This window comes from Balaenoptera musculus, chromosome 2, assembly GCF_009873245.2.
Source record: "Balaenoptera musculus isolate JJ_BM4_2016_0621 chromosome 2, mBalMus1.pri.v3, whole genome shotgun sequence".
NCBI classification, from domain to species: domain Eukaryota; kingdom Metazoa; phylum Chordata; class Mammalia; order Artiodactyla; family Balaenopteridae; genus Balaenoptera; species Balaenoptera musculus.
This window is the reverse complement of record NC_045786.1, coordinates 13,998,703-14,017,501: the sequence shown is the minus strand read 5'-3', so window position 1 is coordinate 14,017,501 and position 18,799 is coordinate 13,998,703. Positions and strand designations below refer to the sequence as shown.

The 18,799-nt window shown below is 44.1% G+C and overlaps 1 protein-coding gene across 1 annotated transcript; it reads right to left on the bottom strand.

Annotated features, from left to right (window-relative positions):
• Window positions 1-469: 469 nt before the first annotated feature.
• On the bottom strand, window positions 470-14,483 carry LOC118889272 (2-iminobutanoate/2-iminopropanoate deaminase-like). Its single transcript, XM_036841121.1, has 2 exons — window positions 14,478-14,483; window positions 470-909 (listed from the first exon to the last, which is right to left on the bottom strand). Exon 2 carries the CDS (start codon window positions 899-901, stop codon window positions 470-472), a length of 432 nt encoding a protein of 143 aa, XP_036697016.1. The 5' UTR covers window positions 902-909; window positions 14,478-14,483.
• Between the last annotated feature and the right edge of the window lie 4,316 nt (window positions 14,484-18,799).

Sequence of the window (18,799 nt, the reverse complement as noted above, 5' to 3'; positions counted from 1 at the left end):
GAAAAATATTATCTATGTAAAATGTGGTCCAGTTTCTTCTCCTTTACCTCTACCATTCAAACTTAAATGCTTTAATTTTACTCAAGTAAAAGCAGAATCATGTATCTGACATGAGAACTAAATAGTTCACATCATTAAATTAATAGAGCTTAACTGAATTAGGTGTGCTCTTTATTATTTCTCAGGAATAGTAACTCATCTTTCCTATATGCTATTTCCCTTTACTTTTATTTTTCTGAGTAACTATGTAATGTGTGTCTCTTTTCCCACATCCAGTAATATGAGTGTTATAGAAGTGTAATTTATAACATCAGTAACTAGATTCATCATTAATCTTCAACTCATGTTCAGTTCCCCTTCTTATATGGTATTTCCATAATAACTTCAGATATTTCAGTCAACCTTACACTTTCCAACAAATACTGTAAAAATTAAGACGTTAATTTAAAAACACTACTAAAATTCCAGACTAAATAACACTGAGCCCACTTAGAGTGATGCTGTCACGAGGTCCTTGGACAGCTACTGCTTCAACCTCAACATGGCCTCCTTTGGGCAAAGCAGCAACCTGGTAAGCAGCTCTTGCAGGAAAACTACTCTGGAAATATTGTTTGTAGATGTCATTGACAGTATTGAAGTCGTTTATGTCAGCCAGCAAAACAGTTGTTTTTACCACATTCGTGAAGTCACAGCCTGCTGCTTTCAGAATTTCACCCATGTTTGTAAGAGCTTGTTTAGCCTCTTCTGCCACCCCTCCTGCCACAAGCTGTCCACTTGCAGGATCCATGCCTAGCTGTCCTGAAATGTAAATGGTCCTGTCGACTAACACAGCCTGACTGTAGGGACCAATGGCCACTGGGGCTTTCGCGGTGCTGATCACCTTCCTGATCAAAGACGACATGGCTAATCCTTTTCCCTTGCCGCCCCTCGGAGACAACTACCCCGTACGCTGCTCCTACTCGCGTCTCACGGGTCTCTACAGGCAGAATTTTAAAATGAAAATGCTATGTTAAATTTACTGGATGATTAATCTTTTTAAAAATTCTATTGTGAATCTTTTTGTGTGTGTTGTTCTTAAATTTTATTATTTTTAAACCACTTCATTGAGGTATGATTCATATATAAAAAGCTATACATACTTAATGTGCACAACTTGATGAGTTTGGAGATAAGTATACACTCATGAAACCATCATCATAATCAATGTCATAAACCTATCCATCACCTCTGGAAGTTTTCTCCTGCCCTCTTATTTATCATTATTTTTAGTACTGTTATTAGTGATAAGAACACTTAACATAAGATCTATCCTCGTAGCCAGTTTTTAAGCATACAATACAGTATTGTTAACTATATTGTGAATCATTTGTAAAATAAAGAATCATCCCTTTAAAATTGCTTTTGTAAAACTCAGATTTTCATTGTGAAGTGCTTAATTAGAAGTGCTCCTATAATTCAACAGGTCTTTACACAGCTTTGTGCTTTTGTTCCACTATCTTAAACACAGCTCCAAAGAGGTAGTTCAATCTGATTAATATCAGTAATTCCTTCTTTCTTCCTAATAGATTCTTCATTGTCCTCATTCTATGGAGGGGAGGCTTCTGGTCTCCCTGATGGTTTTCATTAACACATCAGCCATTATTTTACTTCAGTGACATATTTTGTGGTGATAGCCCATCAACAGATTAAGGAAACATTGAAATCTAACACAGTCTGGTAAATAATCGGGACAAGATTAATGGTTATATTTAATGAAAGCCACCTGTTTGTTACAGCAGCTCACTTGCTTTCTTCATTTCATTTCAGATTCCAATAAATTGTGAATGCCTTGAAGCATACTCGACCCAGGCGGAGTAAACATAGGTCTCTGGGAGTAATCGCCACCTCTTTGGGAACACACCCAATATCCACATGGTCTACAGTTAGAAGAGGGAAAGCATAGTCAACTGACAGGCTGTTTGTTGACTTGACCAACAGGCCTGTCCTTTTGTGTCCCCCTGGCTTCCATGAATGGACATGTGTTTTCTTGGTGTGCAGGCATCATCACAGAATGATGGAGCTCAGACAGCTAAATTCCTGGTCTTACAGGTCATATTTTACCCTCCTCCCCAAAGCATGGTAAGTCAACCACCATAAAAATTACCTAATTGTCTAAAGTGAAATAGACAGTTCCAGCTTTGGTGACTTTTTAACGGAATGATTGGAGTAAAATACAAGTTGAAGGGAGCAAAAAAACTTGCAGTCTATCTTTTGAGGACACTCATCAGTGAGTGTACACTCAAAAAGTCTAGAAGGACACAGTAAAAAACATGAACAATGACTATCTCTGGAAGTAAGATTAAGTGATTTCCTTTTTTAAATTGTTTACTATTTGTTTTTTCAAAATGTTCTTTACAATTTTTTATTACCATCTTAACAAAAGAAAAATAACTTTTTGTTTTATTATTAGCTGAAATTATGTCATTCCCTGACTAATATTTTGGTGGCAAATTTACAGTTAGGACAGTGAATAAGAGATTAAAATTCATATCATTTTTATTCCCACTTTGAAACCAGGGCATACAAGGTTTCTCTGAGGAATCCATTTTCTATACAGTTATGCTAGTGATAAAATCTCATTCGGCTAAACTCTCCATCGTGGAGTGGCAAGAACACAGAAAATTCTAGTTTTAAAATAGACCCTTCTGGGACTTCCCTGGTGGTGCAGTGATTAAGAATCCACCTGCCAATGCCGGGGACACGGGTTCGAGCCCTGGTCCGGGAAGATCCCACATGCTGCAGAGCAACTAAGCCCTCGTGCCACAACTACTGAAGCCCGTGCGCCTAGAGCCTGTGCTCCGCAACAAGAGAAGCCACCGCAATGAGAAGCCCACACACCGCAACAAAGAGTAGCCCCCGCTCACCGCAACTAGAGAAAGCCTGCACGCAGCAACGAAGACCCAACGCAGCCAAAAATAAATAAATAAATAAATTTATTTTTTAAAAATAGACCCTTCTTACACAGAAAACTATTTATCTGGAAGTCATCACTTATCAAGGAACCTCAGCTAATCAGAGTATAGCCAAGTATCTTGACAATCCAAAAAGGCCTCTGAACAGTCTAAAAAAAGAGACGATAAAACATCTTGCTCAAAATAGAACCACTTGGGCTTTACCCTTTGTCAATTTTTTCTTGCTTTCGGTACATGGAACAGAGTCCCAGAGTACAGAAGGAAACTGGGTCTATTTGACTAATGAACCAGTGTCTGGGAGGGTATTTTGAGGGGGCTACCCTGGTCCCCCGTGTTCCTAAGGATCTGCTGAGATCTATCCGCAGCCATCAGAGTAAGACCCCGCAGCTACAGGGGAGCGGGAGCCCCGTTAGCACTCCAGTTACAGCTCATGTGGGGAAGGTCAGGTGGAGGCTCTGATGAGCATGAGGGCTGGGTGGCAGCAAGTGGCACTCCTGATAGGAAGAGCCAGCGCCCTAGGGACAACAGAGGAAAACAGAAGAGCAAGTGAAACAAAATCTTTACCACTTATTCTGTGTGAAACGAAGACGACTCCAGGCAGCGCTCTGGGATGTCACACAAACACATCCCTGGAGGCTGATGGGAATGAAGTATTTTCTTATTTTCCTCTTTGAGTTATCCTTTGCTCCATAACAAATCATCCCAAAACGTAGTGACTTCAAACAACACACAGTTTAGTTGCTCACAATTCTGTAATTTGGGCTGGGATCAGCTGGGCAGTTTATCTCCTGGTCTTGGGTAGTGTGACTGGTGAAGCTGCAGTCAGCTGATGCCTTAGTGGATGGCTGGCTGGCACTGGCTGGTCCCGGATGTTCTCACTCATGTGTCTGAGGCTTCAGCTGAGACAGCTGTGCCTCTCTCCCTGTGTAGTCTCTTGTCCTCAAAGAGGCCAGCCCATGTTTGTTCACAAGGCAACAGTGTTTCAAGAGAGGAAAAGCAAAGCTGCAAGACCCCAAAACGTCTAGCCTCAGAGGTCACACAACGTCACTTCCACCCCACATTTTGCTAGTCAAAGCAAGTCACAAAGCAGCCTGGATACAAGAGATGGGGTAGTAGCTGTTGGTGGGAATGTAAATTGGTATAGCCAGTGTGGAAAACAGTATGGAGATTCCTTTACAAACTAAAAATGGGGAATTCCCTGGCGGCCCAGTTGTTACAACTATGCACTTTGACTGCTGAGGGCCGGAGTTCGATCCCTGGTCGGGGAACTAAGATCCCACAAGCCGAGCAGCACAGCAAACAAACAAACAAATAAATAAATAAATAAATAAATAAATAGTAGTTTAAAAAAAAAAAAAGATGAGAAAAAAGCTAAAAATAGAGCTTCCATATGATCCTGCAATCCCACTCCTGGGCATATATCTGAAAAAGATGAAAATTCTAATTCAAAAAGATACATGCACCCCAATGTTCACAGCAGCACTATTTACAATACCCAAGACATGGAAGCAACCTAAGTGTCCATGGATAGATGAATGGATAAAGTAGATGTGGTATATATACAATGCAATATTACTCAGCTGTAAAAAAGAATGAAATACTGCCATTTGCAGCAACATGGATGGACCTAGAGAATATCATACTGAGTGAAGTAAGTCAGACAAAGAAAGGCAAATATTATATGGTATCATTTATATGTGGAATCTAAAAAATAATACAAATAAATTTATATACAAAACAGACTCACAGACATAGAAAAGAAACTTATGTTACCAAAGGGGAAAGGGAGATGGGGGAGGGATAAATTAGGAGTAGGGGATTAACAGATACACACCAATATATAAAATAGGTAAACAACAAGGATTTACTATATAACACAGGGAACAATATTCAATATCTTGTAATAACCTATAAGGGAAAATAATCTGAAAATATATACACATATATAACTGACTCACTTGGCTGTACACCTGAAACTAACACAGTATTGTAAATCAACTATACTTCAATTTGAAAAAAGAGAGAGGGCTTCCTTGGTGGCGCAGTGGTTGAGAATCTGCCTGCTAATACAGGGGACACGGGTTCGAGCCCTGGTCTGGGAAGATCCCACATGCCGCGGAGCAACTAGGCCCGTGAGCCACAATTACTGAGCCTGCGCGTCTGGAGCCTGTGCTCCGCAACAAGAGAGGCCGCGATAGTGAGAGGCCCGCGCACCGCGATGAAGAGTGGACCCCGCTTGCCGCAACTGGAGAAAGCCCTAGCACAGAAACGAAGACCCAACATAACAATCAATCAGCTAATCAATAAATAAATCTTTAAAAAAAAAAAAAAGAAAAAAGAGAGAGGGACTTCCCTGGTGGTCTAATGGTTAAGACTGCGTTTCCAATGCAGGGGGTGTGGGCGGGTTTGATCCCTGGTGAGGGAACTAAGATCCCACGTGCTGTGCAGTGCAACCAAAAAAAAGAAAAAAAAGGGGGTTGGTAGTAGACTGTAATCTTGAGGAAGGGAGTAGCAAAGTGACATTGTAAAGGGAGTGGGGCACGCAAGAGGACTTCCACAATGGCCAGGGCACGGCATCAGCCACATGCAAGGCAAGAGCTCATGGCCTGGTGAATAAAGAAGGAAGTGTGGATGGTAACCGAAAATTTCTTTGCTTTTTGAGTTCAAAGGGAAGGATTTGAATGAAGCTGGGATTCCCACAACTACACAGGTGAGGATGGAGACATCAAAATATTATCTTGTTATTAGGTTGTTTCTATTTTCTTTTTTATTTGTTTTATAACCTTTTAGAATAACCTTCTCGGGACTTTCCTGGTGGTCCAGTGGTTAAAACTCCACGCTGCCAATGCAGGGGCCACGGGTTCCATCCCTGGTGGGGGAACTGAGATCCCACATGCCGTGTGGCACGGCAGAAAATTTTTTAAAAATAAATAAATAAAATAAAATAAACTTCTTTTCCCCTTGGCTCATGGCCTGGGAAGCACATGGAATTCTAATAAGCTTGATTTACTGGCTTTCTAACCCACCCATAGCAGATTAAAAGGAGCATCTAGAAGGCAAGCAAAACAACTACTGGTTCTCAGTTCTCTGACAAAAGCTAAACTGACCATAGAAAGCCTGGCAGAAAGGAAGAGTCAGAAAACCTATAAAGGGCTTCCCTGGTGGCGCAGTGGTTGAGAATCTGCCTGCCAATGCAGGGGACACTGGTTCGAGCCTTGGTCTGGGAAGATCCCACATGCCGCAGAGCAGCTAGGCCCGTGAACCACAATTACTGAGCCTGCGCTTCTGGAGCCTGCGCTTCTGGAGCCTGTGCTCCACGGCAAGAGAGGCCGTGACAGTGAGAGGCCTGCGCACCGCGATGAAGAGTGGCCCCCGCTTGCCACAACCAGAGAAAGCCCTCGCACAGAAACGAAGACCCAACACAGCCATAAATAAAATAAATAAATAAATAAAAATTTAAAAAAAAAGAAAACCTATAAAAAGCAAATTCAATAATTCAACAAATCTTAACAACCTGTAGGGACAGAACCTCCTGTATCATATCCCAACTGAATTTATGATAACCAAGACCCCAGACATTTTTATTATTTTCAGCATATTCAAGTAAAGAACACAGAAGACCATGTATAGTAAAACCTCACAATAATGCAAAATTACAAATTTGAATATAACTTAATTGGTAATTGGCTCCAAGGGATAGGAGGAGAGGGATAAAGTGACCCCATGATCATTTGGGACATATTCACTTCGTGTATGGTCAGTTATACAGAGTATAATTTTCTTACATTGACATTTCAAGGGGTTAGCCAACCCAGAAAATTCACTTTTATGAATCTTCCAATGATACCAAACACATGAAGTGTTACTTTGCTATTTTCTGCCTAATCGGCACTTATTTCAAAAGAATGAAAATCTAAATATTTTTTCAATGTCCCATACATTTCTGCAAGATGCTTTTTATTCACAAATATTTTCTTATTTAGTCAATATGACAATTTTTAAGGGACAGATGTGTTTATTGCCTATTTGAAGATGAGAATTATAAATATTCAAGGAAGAAAAAGTAACTTGGCCATGGACACAAAGCTGGTTAGAAATCACATATTTTGATACTAGCTGAGTTATCACTCCTGTTACAGAGCCTCTTGAGAGGATCTTTTTTTTTTTTTTTTTTTTTTTTTGCGTCTCCCTCCCTCCCACCCTCCCTATCCCACCCCTCTAGGTGGTCACAAAGCACCGAGCTGATCTCCTGAGAGGATCTTTAATGTGTTCTAAACCCAGTCCTGACATGTACGGCGGGGACGTTCCCCACACCAACAAGGAATTCTCAGACACCAGCTGGGTGTCCTATAATTCAACTCAATTCTGACACTATCTACCCAGAGACGGAGTCAGATTCCACAACCCTGTTCTCAGATATGTCATGAATATTCCTCCCTCCCTCTACTCAATTCCCTCTCTTTTACCTCGACTCTCCTATATATATGGTGTCTCCACCCGAGTCAGGTTGAGAAATTGATTTGGAAACTAAGTTCCCACTTCTCCAGTCTTTGGCCATTGAATAAATCTTGTGCTGTTCCAGTCTCAGCATCAGTTGTGTTACTGGCTGTGCAAATTCAAAAAGAAAAAGAACCGGGCCTTCCCTGGTGGTCCAGTGGTTAAGGCTCCACGCTTCCACTGCAGGGGACACAGGTTCGATCCCTGGTTGGGGAACTAAGATCCCACAGGCCGCACAGCACAGCCAAAAAATTTTTTAAAAAGAAGAAAAAGAACCACCCTGGCCAAGACAAGGGGTCTTAGCCCAGGCTAGAACCCCTGCGCGAGTCCCGGAAACCAATTTGGTAACAGTAGGAGGGGGAAGACTCACAATATATTCAAGTCGCATACTCCCAGGTGGGCGACCTACACACTGGAGAATAATAACGTTGCAGAGGTTCTCCCAAAGGAGTGAGAGTTCCGAATCACATGCTGGGCTTCCAAGCCTGGGGGTCCTGCACCAGGAGCGATGAGACCCCAGAGCATCTGGCCTTGAAGGCCAGCGCGGCTTACTTTTGGGCAGACTCAGAGGGCTGTGGGAAAGAGAGGCTCCACTCTTAAACGGCGCATATAAAATCTCACACGTTCTGGGACCCAGGAGAGAAGCAGTAATTTGACAGGAGCCTGGGTCAGACCTACCTGCTGGTCTTGGAGTCTCCCGGCGAGGCAGAAGGCAACAGCAGCTGACGCTGGGGACACAGACACCGGCGGCGGCCTTCTAGGCCCCCAGTGCTGGCAAGCCTGCCGTTGTGGAATCCTCCCTCTAGCTTATTAGCTCAGGCCCAACAGCCTGCAGGCGCCAGTGCCTGGACGCCTCAGGCCAAGCAGCGCCTCAGGATAGGACACGGGCCCACTCCTCAGCTGTCAGGCTGCTTTAAGACGCCCAAAGCACAGAGCCCTGCCCACCAGAGGGCGCAGGACCGGCTCCGCCCGCCCGCGGTCAGGACCAGTCCCAGAATCCCCTGCGCTCGGCCCCTCCCCAGGGAGCCTGCTCTAGCCTCCCACCAACCTCTCCCGCCCGCGGGCAGACGCCAGAGGTGGTAAAGCCACAGCCTGCGGACCCAGCCTGCCCACCAGCAAGGTCAGACCCTGACTTACCACACAAGCTTCGGGACAGCCTGGACTTCGTACGCGACTGGGTCAGGAACCGGCTGCTCGCCCCACCCACCCAGCAATCCGACACCAGCTGCGGGAGCCCTGGGCCCTGCAACCAGCCTCCACGACCCGGCTCTGCCCTCCAGTAAGCCGGCGCTAACCCCAGGACCTGGCTTCACCCGAAAGCCCAGACCCACCAGTGAGGCCGCACTAGCCCTGAGGCCCCCTGGGGTCCGCCGTCAGCCGCTTCGTGCCCTGGGCCCGCCGAGCAGCGGCCGGCAGCCTCCTCGCAAGACAGGGCCCGGCAACTAACCAGACCCGGGGCCAACCAAGCCTACCAGACCGCCCTCATAGTCAGCCCGCCGCGAAGAAGGACCCATGCAGCCCTCTTAGGGGGACCCCTAGAGCATGTGAGTCAGGTGACAAGAAGGGAGTGCGCTGTGGGGAAACATGGGACGTCTGCTACCAAAGGCCACTTCTCCAAGGTCGGGAAATGTACCTAACCTACCACATACATAAAAATACAGAGTTGGGAGCTCCCTGGCGGTCCAGTGGTTGGGACACCATGCTTTCACTGCTGAAGGCCCTGGTTCGATCCCTGGTCGGGGAACTAAGATCCTGCAAGCTGCGCAGTGCGGCCAAAAAAAAAAAAAGTTAAAAAAAAATACAAACAGCAATTTAGGCAAAATGAGGCAACAGAGGAACACCTTGCAGATGAAGGAACAAGATAAAACCCAGCAAGTAGAACTAAGTGAAGTGGAGATAGGCAATCTACCTGAGAAAGAGTTCAGGTAGTGATCGCAAAGGTGATCAAAGAACTCCGGAGAAGAATGGATGCAAAGAGTGAGAGGTTAAAAGTTTTTAACAAAGAGTTAGAAAATATAAAGGACAACCAAACAGAGATGAGGAATACAATAACTGCAATGAAAAATGCACCAGAGCCTGGGAACCCAGAAACACCCTGATAGGAGCAGCGGAAACAAAGTTTCAGAGTCCCTTTGTTATGTTCATATTTAACTGTATTAAAATTATTATATCCTACACAGATGCGTTCAAAGGACATGGTTCCCAGAATTGTGCCACCTGGATATGTCCACTCAACAGTCGACAGAGTATGAGGTGTTCAAGACAGGGCTTCCTCACCTACCAGCTGTGTGACCTTGGGTAAGTTACTTAACCCCTTGAGCCTCAGATTCTTTTTCTATTGGATGAGGATGGTAATGTTATAGTGGGCCCCTGTTATTTTGGTCTAAGCAGCATCCATACCTTTGGGGATTCACGTCTTCCCCAAGTCATGTGTCAGCTCATAGTAATCACTCAGTAAATGATCATTTTTATTGATGATTATTACACTAGTAGCGGTAGAGAATGTACCTATGTCTCTGCAAAAGAAAGAAAATCTATATCATGATAAATATAGTCACTGACACATATTCTCATCAATGCTCTCTCTATTCTGCACCATGTGGATCCTGACCTGGAGGGTCTGTGAGGGGGAAACGCCCCTTACATTGTCACATGGTATGTCCAGAGGCCCTGCAGCAAACCAATTCTGTTTTTTCTTTCTGAGCATCGAGGTGTTCTTTTTGTCCTTTGTTTTCATCAAGCATTTCAGTAACCATCTTGGAGTTCTCTCTAACTAGTAGCCCCTGTTGTGAGAGCGATTGTATCACACTTAATGGTATGATGTCTGACCTGGGAGACTATGGGGATAATGTGGGTGGTGGTCACAGTTTAGCCAAAGTCTATATAAATTTCAATTACTACCTGCAGCTATCCCCTGCACGTACCCCTGTCCTGAGCCAGACGCCACTGCTTTCCTTTGCCATAAACTGCATGGGCACAACCTATAATCTTCCTCCATCTTCTTCATTCCTTTTTTTTATTTTCATTCTTCTTTCTACAACTGCAATATTCACAATTCAAATGCCGTCTAGTGAAGCCTATGACATGCACCGTGGGTGAGGACATCTTTTATATCAACAAGATTGGTTCTTTCTCTTCCTGCTCATGCAAAAGTCAGAGTTGAAAACACAGGCATGAAGTACATACCTGAGTCATTTTTAAGCCCTCTACACCTAGGATTCAGCATTATAAAAAATCACTAATGTTTCTTTTTTTTTTTTTTTTCCAAAAGAGCATTTGCTGCTTTTTTATGCGAAAAGAGCTTCGTTAACTATAGGCCCACATAAGTGCAATGGACAGAACGCTTCAGGATGAACAGAAAAGCTCATTTATAGGATGCTTCTACTTGCCCAAATAGATTTCATTTTCCAGTTGTCTCATCCACTGCTGTCTTACTCTAAAGCAGCTAATTTCTGTAATGGTTCTGTTGCCATGGACTAAAAAAAAAAAAAAAAAAAGTGCTAAAATATAGCAGAAGCCCTATGTTTAGGGGAGCCAGCTGGCGTCAGATGTTGTAGCTGCAGCCAACCTCTCCTCTTCTCCCAGGAGTCCCCTTTGGGCAGCAAAGGGACACTGAGTTTACCTGGCAGTCACTACTGTGTGGGAAAGGACATATTTTCCACCTGGGAGAAATCAAATCACAACTGCTAGAGGTGACTCTGAATACAGTTATCCTACAAATTTCCAGAAACGACGTGCACAGCAGTTGGACTGCAGGTGCATTTTTACTTTTTCAATGTACCATAAATTATATCTATAAAACATTGAACAGAAATCTCCTTGGTCAAAATAGCCATGGTTTTGTGCATTCCAAAAATAATTTCTTTTTCTCTTGGTCAGGATTTTAAAGGTAAATGGTATGGTGTCCAGGCGGGACGAGAATCCTCGCTTGCCATTTCCCAGGCATGGGGCCTTGGGCAAGTCACTTAAGATTTCTGTACCTCAGTTTCCACATATGTAAAAAGGTGACATTAACAGTGTCTAACTCACATGCTTGTTGGGGTCATATAAGTGAGATAAATATAGTGCCTGATATAGAGCAGCAAGTATAAATTTTTTAAAAATCACCTTTTAAAAAACTTCACAATTGCTCTTTAAGGAGAAGTAAGATCTTGCAGTTATTCTATATTATTGATAATAGCAGCAAGATAGCTAAGCCTGTTTATTATGAGTCGTAGCTACTATTTTTACTGTTAGTATTACTAGTCTCATTTTGTTTCGACACATTTTCCATGTGTTCCAGAGCTCCCTTTCCCAAATGGAGCCAGCCTCCATGACCTCATTTACTGTTTTGCCTAAAAATTTTCATTCCCTCTTTTTTTACCCTTTTGCGTTTTTTCTTTTATAAATTTATTTTATTTATTTATTTATTTATTTTTGGCTGCGTTGGGTCTTCATTGCTGCGCGTGGGCTTTCTCTAGTTGCAGCGAGAGGCGGCTACTCTTCGTTGCGCTACACGGGCTTCTCACTGCGGTGGCTCCTCTTGCGGAGCACGGGCTCTAGGCGCGCGGGCTTCAGCAGTTGTGGCTCGCGGGCTCTAGAGCGCAGGCGCAGTAGTTGTTGTGCACGGGGGCTTAGTTGCTCCGCGGCACGTGGGATCTTCCCGGACCAGGGCTCAAACCTGTGTCCCCTGCATCGGCAGGCGGATTCTTAGCCATTGCGCCACCAGGGAAGTCCCCCTTTTGTGTTTTGATTAACGGCATGCACAGTCAAATCTTTTCAGGGGTAGCAGCCATAGTTAACTTACGAAATTCTAAATGTCATTTTAAACTTTTTATTATGAAGGGTTGCCTACAGAGTAACGTAATAAGCTCCTCCCCAAATCCACGTGCCATACTTGAAGTGCCATTTTGCCTACTTGTTTCACCTACACCTTTTTGCATTCTTTTCCTTGATTTTGCTTGCAGTAATATCTTTTTATTTTTTAATAATGAGTTAGAGCTAAATCACTGTCTTAGAGATGTATATATATATATTTTTTGGCTGCATTGGGTCTTCGTTGCTGGATGCAGGTTTTCTCTAGTTGCGGCGAGCGGGAGCTACTCTTTGTTGTGGTGCGCCGGCTTCTCATTGCGGTGGCCTTCTCTTGTTGCCAAGCATGGGCTCTAGAGCACAGGCTCACGCGGCACGTGGGATCTTCCCGGACCAGGGCTCGAACCCGTGTCCCCTGCATTGGCAGGTGGATTCTTTTTTTTTTTTTTTTTAATAAACCCACAACTCTGGGGGTTTTTCTTTTTCTTTTTTTTTTAAAGATTTATTGATTGATTGATTGATTGATTGCTATGTTGGGTCTTCGTTTCTGTGCGAGGGCTTTCTCTAGTTGCGGCAAGCGGGGGCCACTCTTCATCACGGTGCGTGGGCCTCTCATTATCGCGGCCTCTCTTGTTTCGGAGCACAGGCTCCAGACGCGCAGGCTCAGTAGTTGTGGCTCACGGGCCTAGTTGCTCCGTGGCATGCAGGATCCCCCCAGACCAGGGCTGGAACCCGTGTCCCCTGCATTAGCAGGCAGATTCTCAACCACTGCGCCACCAGAGAAGCCCAAGGCAGGCAGATTCTCAACCACTGCGCCACCAGGGAAGTCCGCTTGCAGTAATATCTTAATATTTTCAAGTAATTCTCATATAGCATGTCTTCATGCACATGTATAAATTAGGGCATTTCTGTATATGCATAACCACAATGTTATCAGCTATACAAACAAAATTAATGTCATCTAATACCCAGACCAAAATCAAATATCCTGATTTGGCTCAAAAATGGCATTTTATAGTTGGTTTGCTCAAACCACGGTCCAAACAAGGTCTACACCTTCTATGTAATTGTTGTATTGCTTAAGACATAACAATGTACTTGAGGCATGAGCTATCTCTTAAGTCTTTTTAATCAATAATATAAGACCTTAATTCTCCTTAAAGACCTATTATGAAGTTTAAAAGCAGGTGATTCTTTTTCTCTTTTTATTACTAAGCATTGAAATGAATTCTTAATTGGATTATGCTCCTCAAGCACAAAAAGAGAAAGAAAAGGGGGGTGGGGGCGGGTTGGAGCCGAAAGCCAGAAGAAGAGCATCTTCTCACTTCTGTTTTCTCTTCATTGTTTTTGTAGCCTTTCATCCTTCTGTTATTTCTTCCCCCGATACTTTGTTTTTTTCCCCATTTTCCATTATGTTAGGAGTGATCAAGCAGCATAAACACATTACCAAGGATAGAATGTAAAACCCTATCACCCACCTAACTAAAAAATAAGGAATTGTTTTACTAGACTGCCTTTATTTTACCTCCGGAGAAGTTAGTCAACAACACCATTATGTATCTTCTGTGTCCTTGCTGTCACCTTGCATCATCGTGGAAGCCAAGAAAGATACAGAAAACAAAGTCCTGACTTCTGGGCAAAGATGGAAGAATTGAACCTTTGCATTTATGTCTATTCTCTCCTAAAATCATGCTAAAATGACAGTATAGGGATTTTTTTTTTTTTTTTAATTTATTTTTGGCTGTGTTGGGTCTTCGTTTCTGTGAGGGCTTTCTCCAGTTGCGGCAAGTGGGGGCCACTCTTCATCACGGTGCGCGGTCCTCTCACTATCGTGGCCTCTCTTGTTGCGGAGCACAGGCTCCAGACGCGCAGGCTCAGTAGTTGTGGCTCACGGGCCTAGTTGCTCCGCGGCATGTGGGATCTTCCCAGACCAGGGCTCGAACCCGTGTCCCCTGCATTAGCAGGCAGATTCTCAACCACAGCGCCACCAGGGAAGCCCAGTATAGGGATTTTTAATCCAATAAAAGTTGTGTTTTATTGGTAAAAAAGGGCAAAATATAAACATTAGTGCTTTAAATCTACTTTAAAATGAAATTTAAGCCAAACGTATCCAGAACCCCAACACATCTCTATGGACCTTCATTTGAAAACCTTGGGCTGAGCTCTGTTTTGGGGCTTCCTTCTTGTCCCTAGGAAGACGGTGGACATAGTAGCAAGAACTGGTAGCCTAGGAGTCACCAGATCCGGAAGCCAGTCCTAGCCCTGCCCCTCTCTGGCTGTGAGGTATTAAGCTAGTCTTTTCCCCTCTCAAGGCCACGACTTCAGCTTGTGGGAAAGGAGGGGGCAAGTCCCATATATGATCTCCCACATCCCTTCCAGTTTTGAGAGTGTTTGCTTCGGGTCGCAGTGCTAAAAATCTTAGGCAAAATCAAATGAAATCCTAATCTCAGAACCTACTGAACCAGTAGATGTGACCCAGTTCACCCAAAGGGTTTAAGTAAATAAACCAACCCCCCAAAAAAGAAAGAATAGGAGAGAAAACAAAGCATGAAAACTGTGAAAGCCGGAAAGCAGATTATGAAGCGACAAATGATTTAGCACCCTGAAAAAACTAAATCCTAAACTGACAGTGAAGAAAGTCAAGAAACAACTGGATTTACATCAGAGAAGCCCCAAAAGGCTTGGGAATTGGTGGCATCAGACACTGCTAGAAATGGAGCTGAAATGGAGGCAGGGGTGAGACAGGGAATGAGAATAAAAGAGAGACTTGAAAGTCTGTCTGAGAAGCAATTAGAGCTTCGTTTCCCTTGCCAGCTGTAAACAATCAAGCTACTGCCTCATCCCCCACAAACAGGGAAAAGGCAAGGGGCTTGGGACTGGGGGGCACCAAGGAATGATTGAAAGCAAAGGAAAATGGAGGGATTCATTAGCATATGCAAACTGGATGCTGAGATACCACCTTTCTTTCTCCTGGGCTTGCAGAACATTGACAATCAGCACCTCCCTCAAGCAGTATTTGACAGTCTTTATAGAATGTGACCAGTCCAAGAGCAAACACCTACGTGAAGGTTTCCCACTGAACAGCCAGCCTAATGTGAAGTGCAGTCCATGTGTAGGTACCACACACAGATTTTTAACCATCCATGCTTAAGTGGGAGCTGACACTCAAGTATCAACAGGTATCCAAGGAAACTCTCTAATATGAAAGACACTGCACAGTTAGAGGGAACAGTCCAGAGGACCACCCTCACTTCTTTTTTTTTTTATAAATTTATTTATTTAATTATTATTATTTTTTATTTTTGGCTGCATTGGGTCTTTGTTGCTGCGTGGGCTTTCTCTAGTTGCGGTGAGCGGGGGCTACTCTTTGTTGCGGTGCGCAGGCTTCTCATTGCGGTGGCTTCTCTTGTTGCAGAGCACGGGCTCTAGGTGCGTGGGCTTCAGTAGTTGTGGCTCGCGGGCTCTAGAGTGCAGGCTCATTAGTTGTGGCGCGCAGGCTTAGTTGCTCCGCGGCATGTGGGATCTTCCCGGACCAGGGCTTGAACCCATGTCCCCTGCATTGGCAGGCGGATTCTTAACCACTGCGCCACCAGGGAAGCCCCACCCTCACTTCTGACACCAACTGTAAATTTGGAGGTCCCCAAGACCACCCTTAGGCTTTTTTTAGTTCGCTAGAAGGATTCACAGAACATGCTGAAAGCTGTTAACATGCACAGTTATGGTCTACTGCAGCTAAAGGATACAGAGTAAAATCAGCCAAGAGAGGAAGTGCATAGGGCAGAGTCCAAACACAGAGTTTTCGAGTTGTCCTCTCCCCATGGCATCCAGGAATGATGTGTGGCAATGAGCAGACTGTTGCCAACCAGGGAAGCTCACCCTGTCGGTCCAGAGTTTTGACATGACCCAAAGCACCCACTCTAAATCATGCTGTTGGCGTGGCTCAAAGCCCCCAGGCAAACTAAAACAATCCTATCAGCCTGACATTCCAAGAGCTAAGAGATTACCTCCCAGAAGCCTAAGGCAAAGGCCAGAACATTTTTAGGGCAAAATTAAATTCTTTACTATACAGGCCACTGCTTGGTTTTTTTGCCAAGGCTTTTTTTTACAGCAAAACAATGAGTACCTAGCATTCCCATGATAACATGTCCCTGTACAGACCCTTTCCATTCTATTATGAAATTCTTCTGGTCATGGCCCTCCCCCATTAGAATGTTTTTTTGTTTTGTTTTGTTTTTGTTTTTTTAAATTTTTTCTTCACGCAGCATGCGGGATCTCAGTTCCCCAACCAGGGATCGAACCCGTGCACCCTGCAGTGGAAGTGTGGAGTCTTAACCACTGGACAGCCAGGGTTAAACCCAGAATGTTTCTTCAACATCACCCAAGACATTTGGGGTATTTCAGGTTTCAAGATTATTTTATATCCTGCGGTCATAGAGGCAGTTTCAATTAAAGTCTGAGAGTAAGCTAGTCATCTCTCAAATGGGAATTTTATGGTCCAAACTCCCAGTGGTCACTGCTGGGTGGTGATCACTGGCTTTTACCATAAGCCTCAGTCTGCGCTTCACACAGTGCTATTGTGTAGAGAATTTGTCTGAGCCAGCAGCACTCAAGCTTCTAACAGGGCATTAATTAAAGTAATAAAGTTTTTGTCCACCAGATATTCTATATGTTTCAAATTAACAAACTGTGTGGGCTTGGGCAATCTTGTTGGTTTCCACTGAGCATGTCAAATCAATATTGGCTGAAGGGCAGATTTACATGACTTGTTTTACAGTACTAAATAGGAGACATGTTCCTCAGCTAGACACAGTATTTATCCCCATAGTACATTCAGGTAAAGGAGACACAAACATTTCAGTTTTCTGGAAACTCTGTTCAATCATTCCAATTTTCATCCAAATTTTTACCTTGATCCTATCAACCACTGCATTCCTACATCCTCCCAATTTCAGTGTAGCCCTGTTAGGACTTTACCAACAGATTTTGGAATCACAGTGCATTGGGCTCCCATGTCCAGGAATCCTAGGAAAGTCTCTTCTCCACCCTCTGACCATTCTACACACTCACATGCACATGGCTTTGAGTCTTCAGACAGGGGTCAGGGCAAGAGACCCAGGCCCCCCTGTCAGTCCTTATCTTGATTATCAACGTGGGGGTTTGGAGATCAGATTTCTGTTTGTCATCTTTGTCTTCTGGCTTTTTAAATATCTCAAAACTAGGATATATAGAGCAGACTTGTTTAGAACCCTTCAGAGTTGGGGGACCTTCAGGGGTTCTCATCAACCCACCCAAGTTCCAAGAGTGCTGCAGTAAGACCTTTGTTTTGACCATATCAATTCCACTTTATTCATCCCATTTCTTTTTGTTGTTGTTGTTGTTAATTTATTTATTTTTGGCTGTGTTGGGTCTTCATTGCTGTGCACGGGCTTTCTCTAGTTGCAGCGAGCAGGGGCTCCTCTTCATTGCGGTACACGGGCTTTTCTCATTGCAGTGGCTTCTCTTGTTGCAGAGCACGGGCTCTAGGCACACGGGCTTCAGTACTTGTGGCTCATGGGCTCAGTAGTTGTGGCTCGCAGGCTCTAGAGTGCAGGCTCAGTAGTTGTGGCTCATGCGCTTAGTTGCTCCATGGCATGTGTGATCTTCCTGGACCCAGGCTCGAACCCATGTCCCCTGCATTGGCAGGCGGATTCTTAACCACTGCACCACCAGGGAAGTCCCTATTCATCCCATTTCTTAATCACCATTTAAAGAGTTCTATCCTGCTGGGGTAAGTTCTTTCTTTTTTTTTTTTTTTTTTAATATTTATTTATTTGGCTGTGCCGGGTCTTAGTGGTGGCACGCAGGATCTTTGGTGCTGTGTGCGGGATCTTTAGTTGTGGCCTGTAAACTCTGAGGTTGCAGCATGCATGTGGGCTCTAGTTCGCTGACCAGAGATTGAACCCAGGCCCCCTGCACTGGGAGCGTGGAGTCTTAGCCACTGGACCACCAGGGAAGTCCCCGGGGATGAGTTCTTTAACTCCCCCTTCTCTCTTTCCCCGTTCTCTTATGTATCACTCTAACCTTCTTCACTATCTGTTATTTCAACATAACTTTTCGCTTTGGTAATGACCCAGAGGCTAGCAGCTGTAGCTCAGAGTCCAAGCTTGGTTCTGTGTCAGGATCTGCCCTAACATTCTCCTTTAACTTCATTTTAGCTGTTTCAGAGAATAATAACCAAGGGATTGTATAGTTAGCTTATTTCTTGTTATCTTGCATTTCTGTGTGCATCCAGTGAGCCAGCTCCTTGGAGTTGGATTCATTTCTAAATTCCATTGTTAACTTTTACCTCCAGTAACTGATGGCAGTAGAATTGCAGTTCCATACCATGGATGACCCTGTAGCCATCCAGGAATCAGAGGTTCATCATCCCACACCCTCTCATCCTTCCTTGTCCCAAACCACAGCTTTCAGTTCTATCAGTCCTTTTAGTGAGTTATCAGACCTAAGGGTGGCCTCAGGAACCCTTGAATTTGCAATTGGTATCAGAAGTGAGGGCGGTCTTGTGTACTATTCCCTCTAAC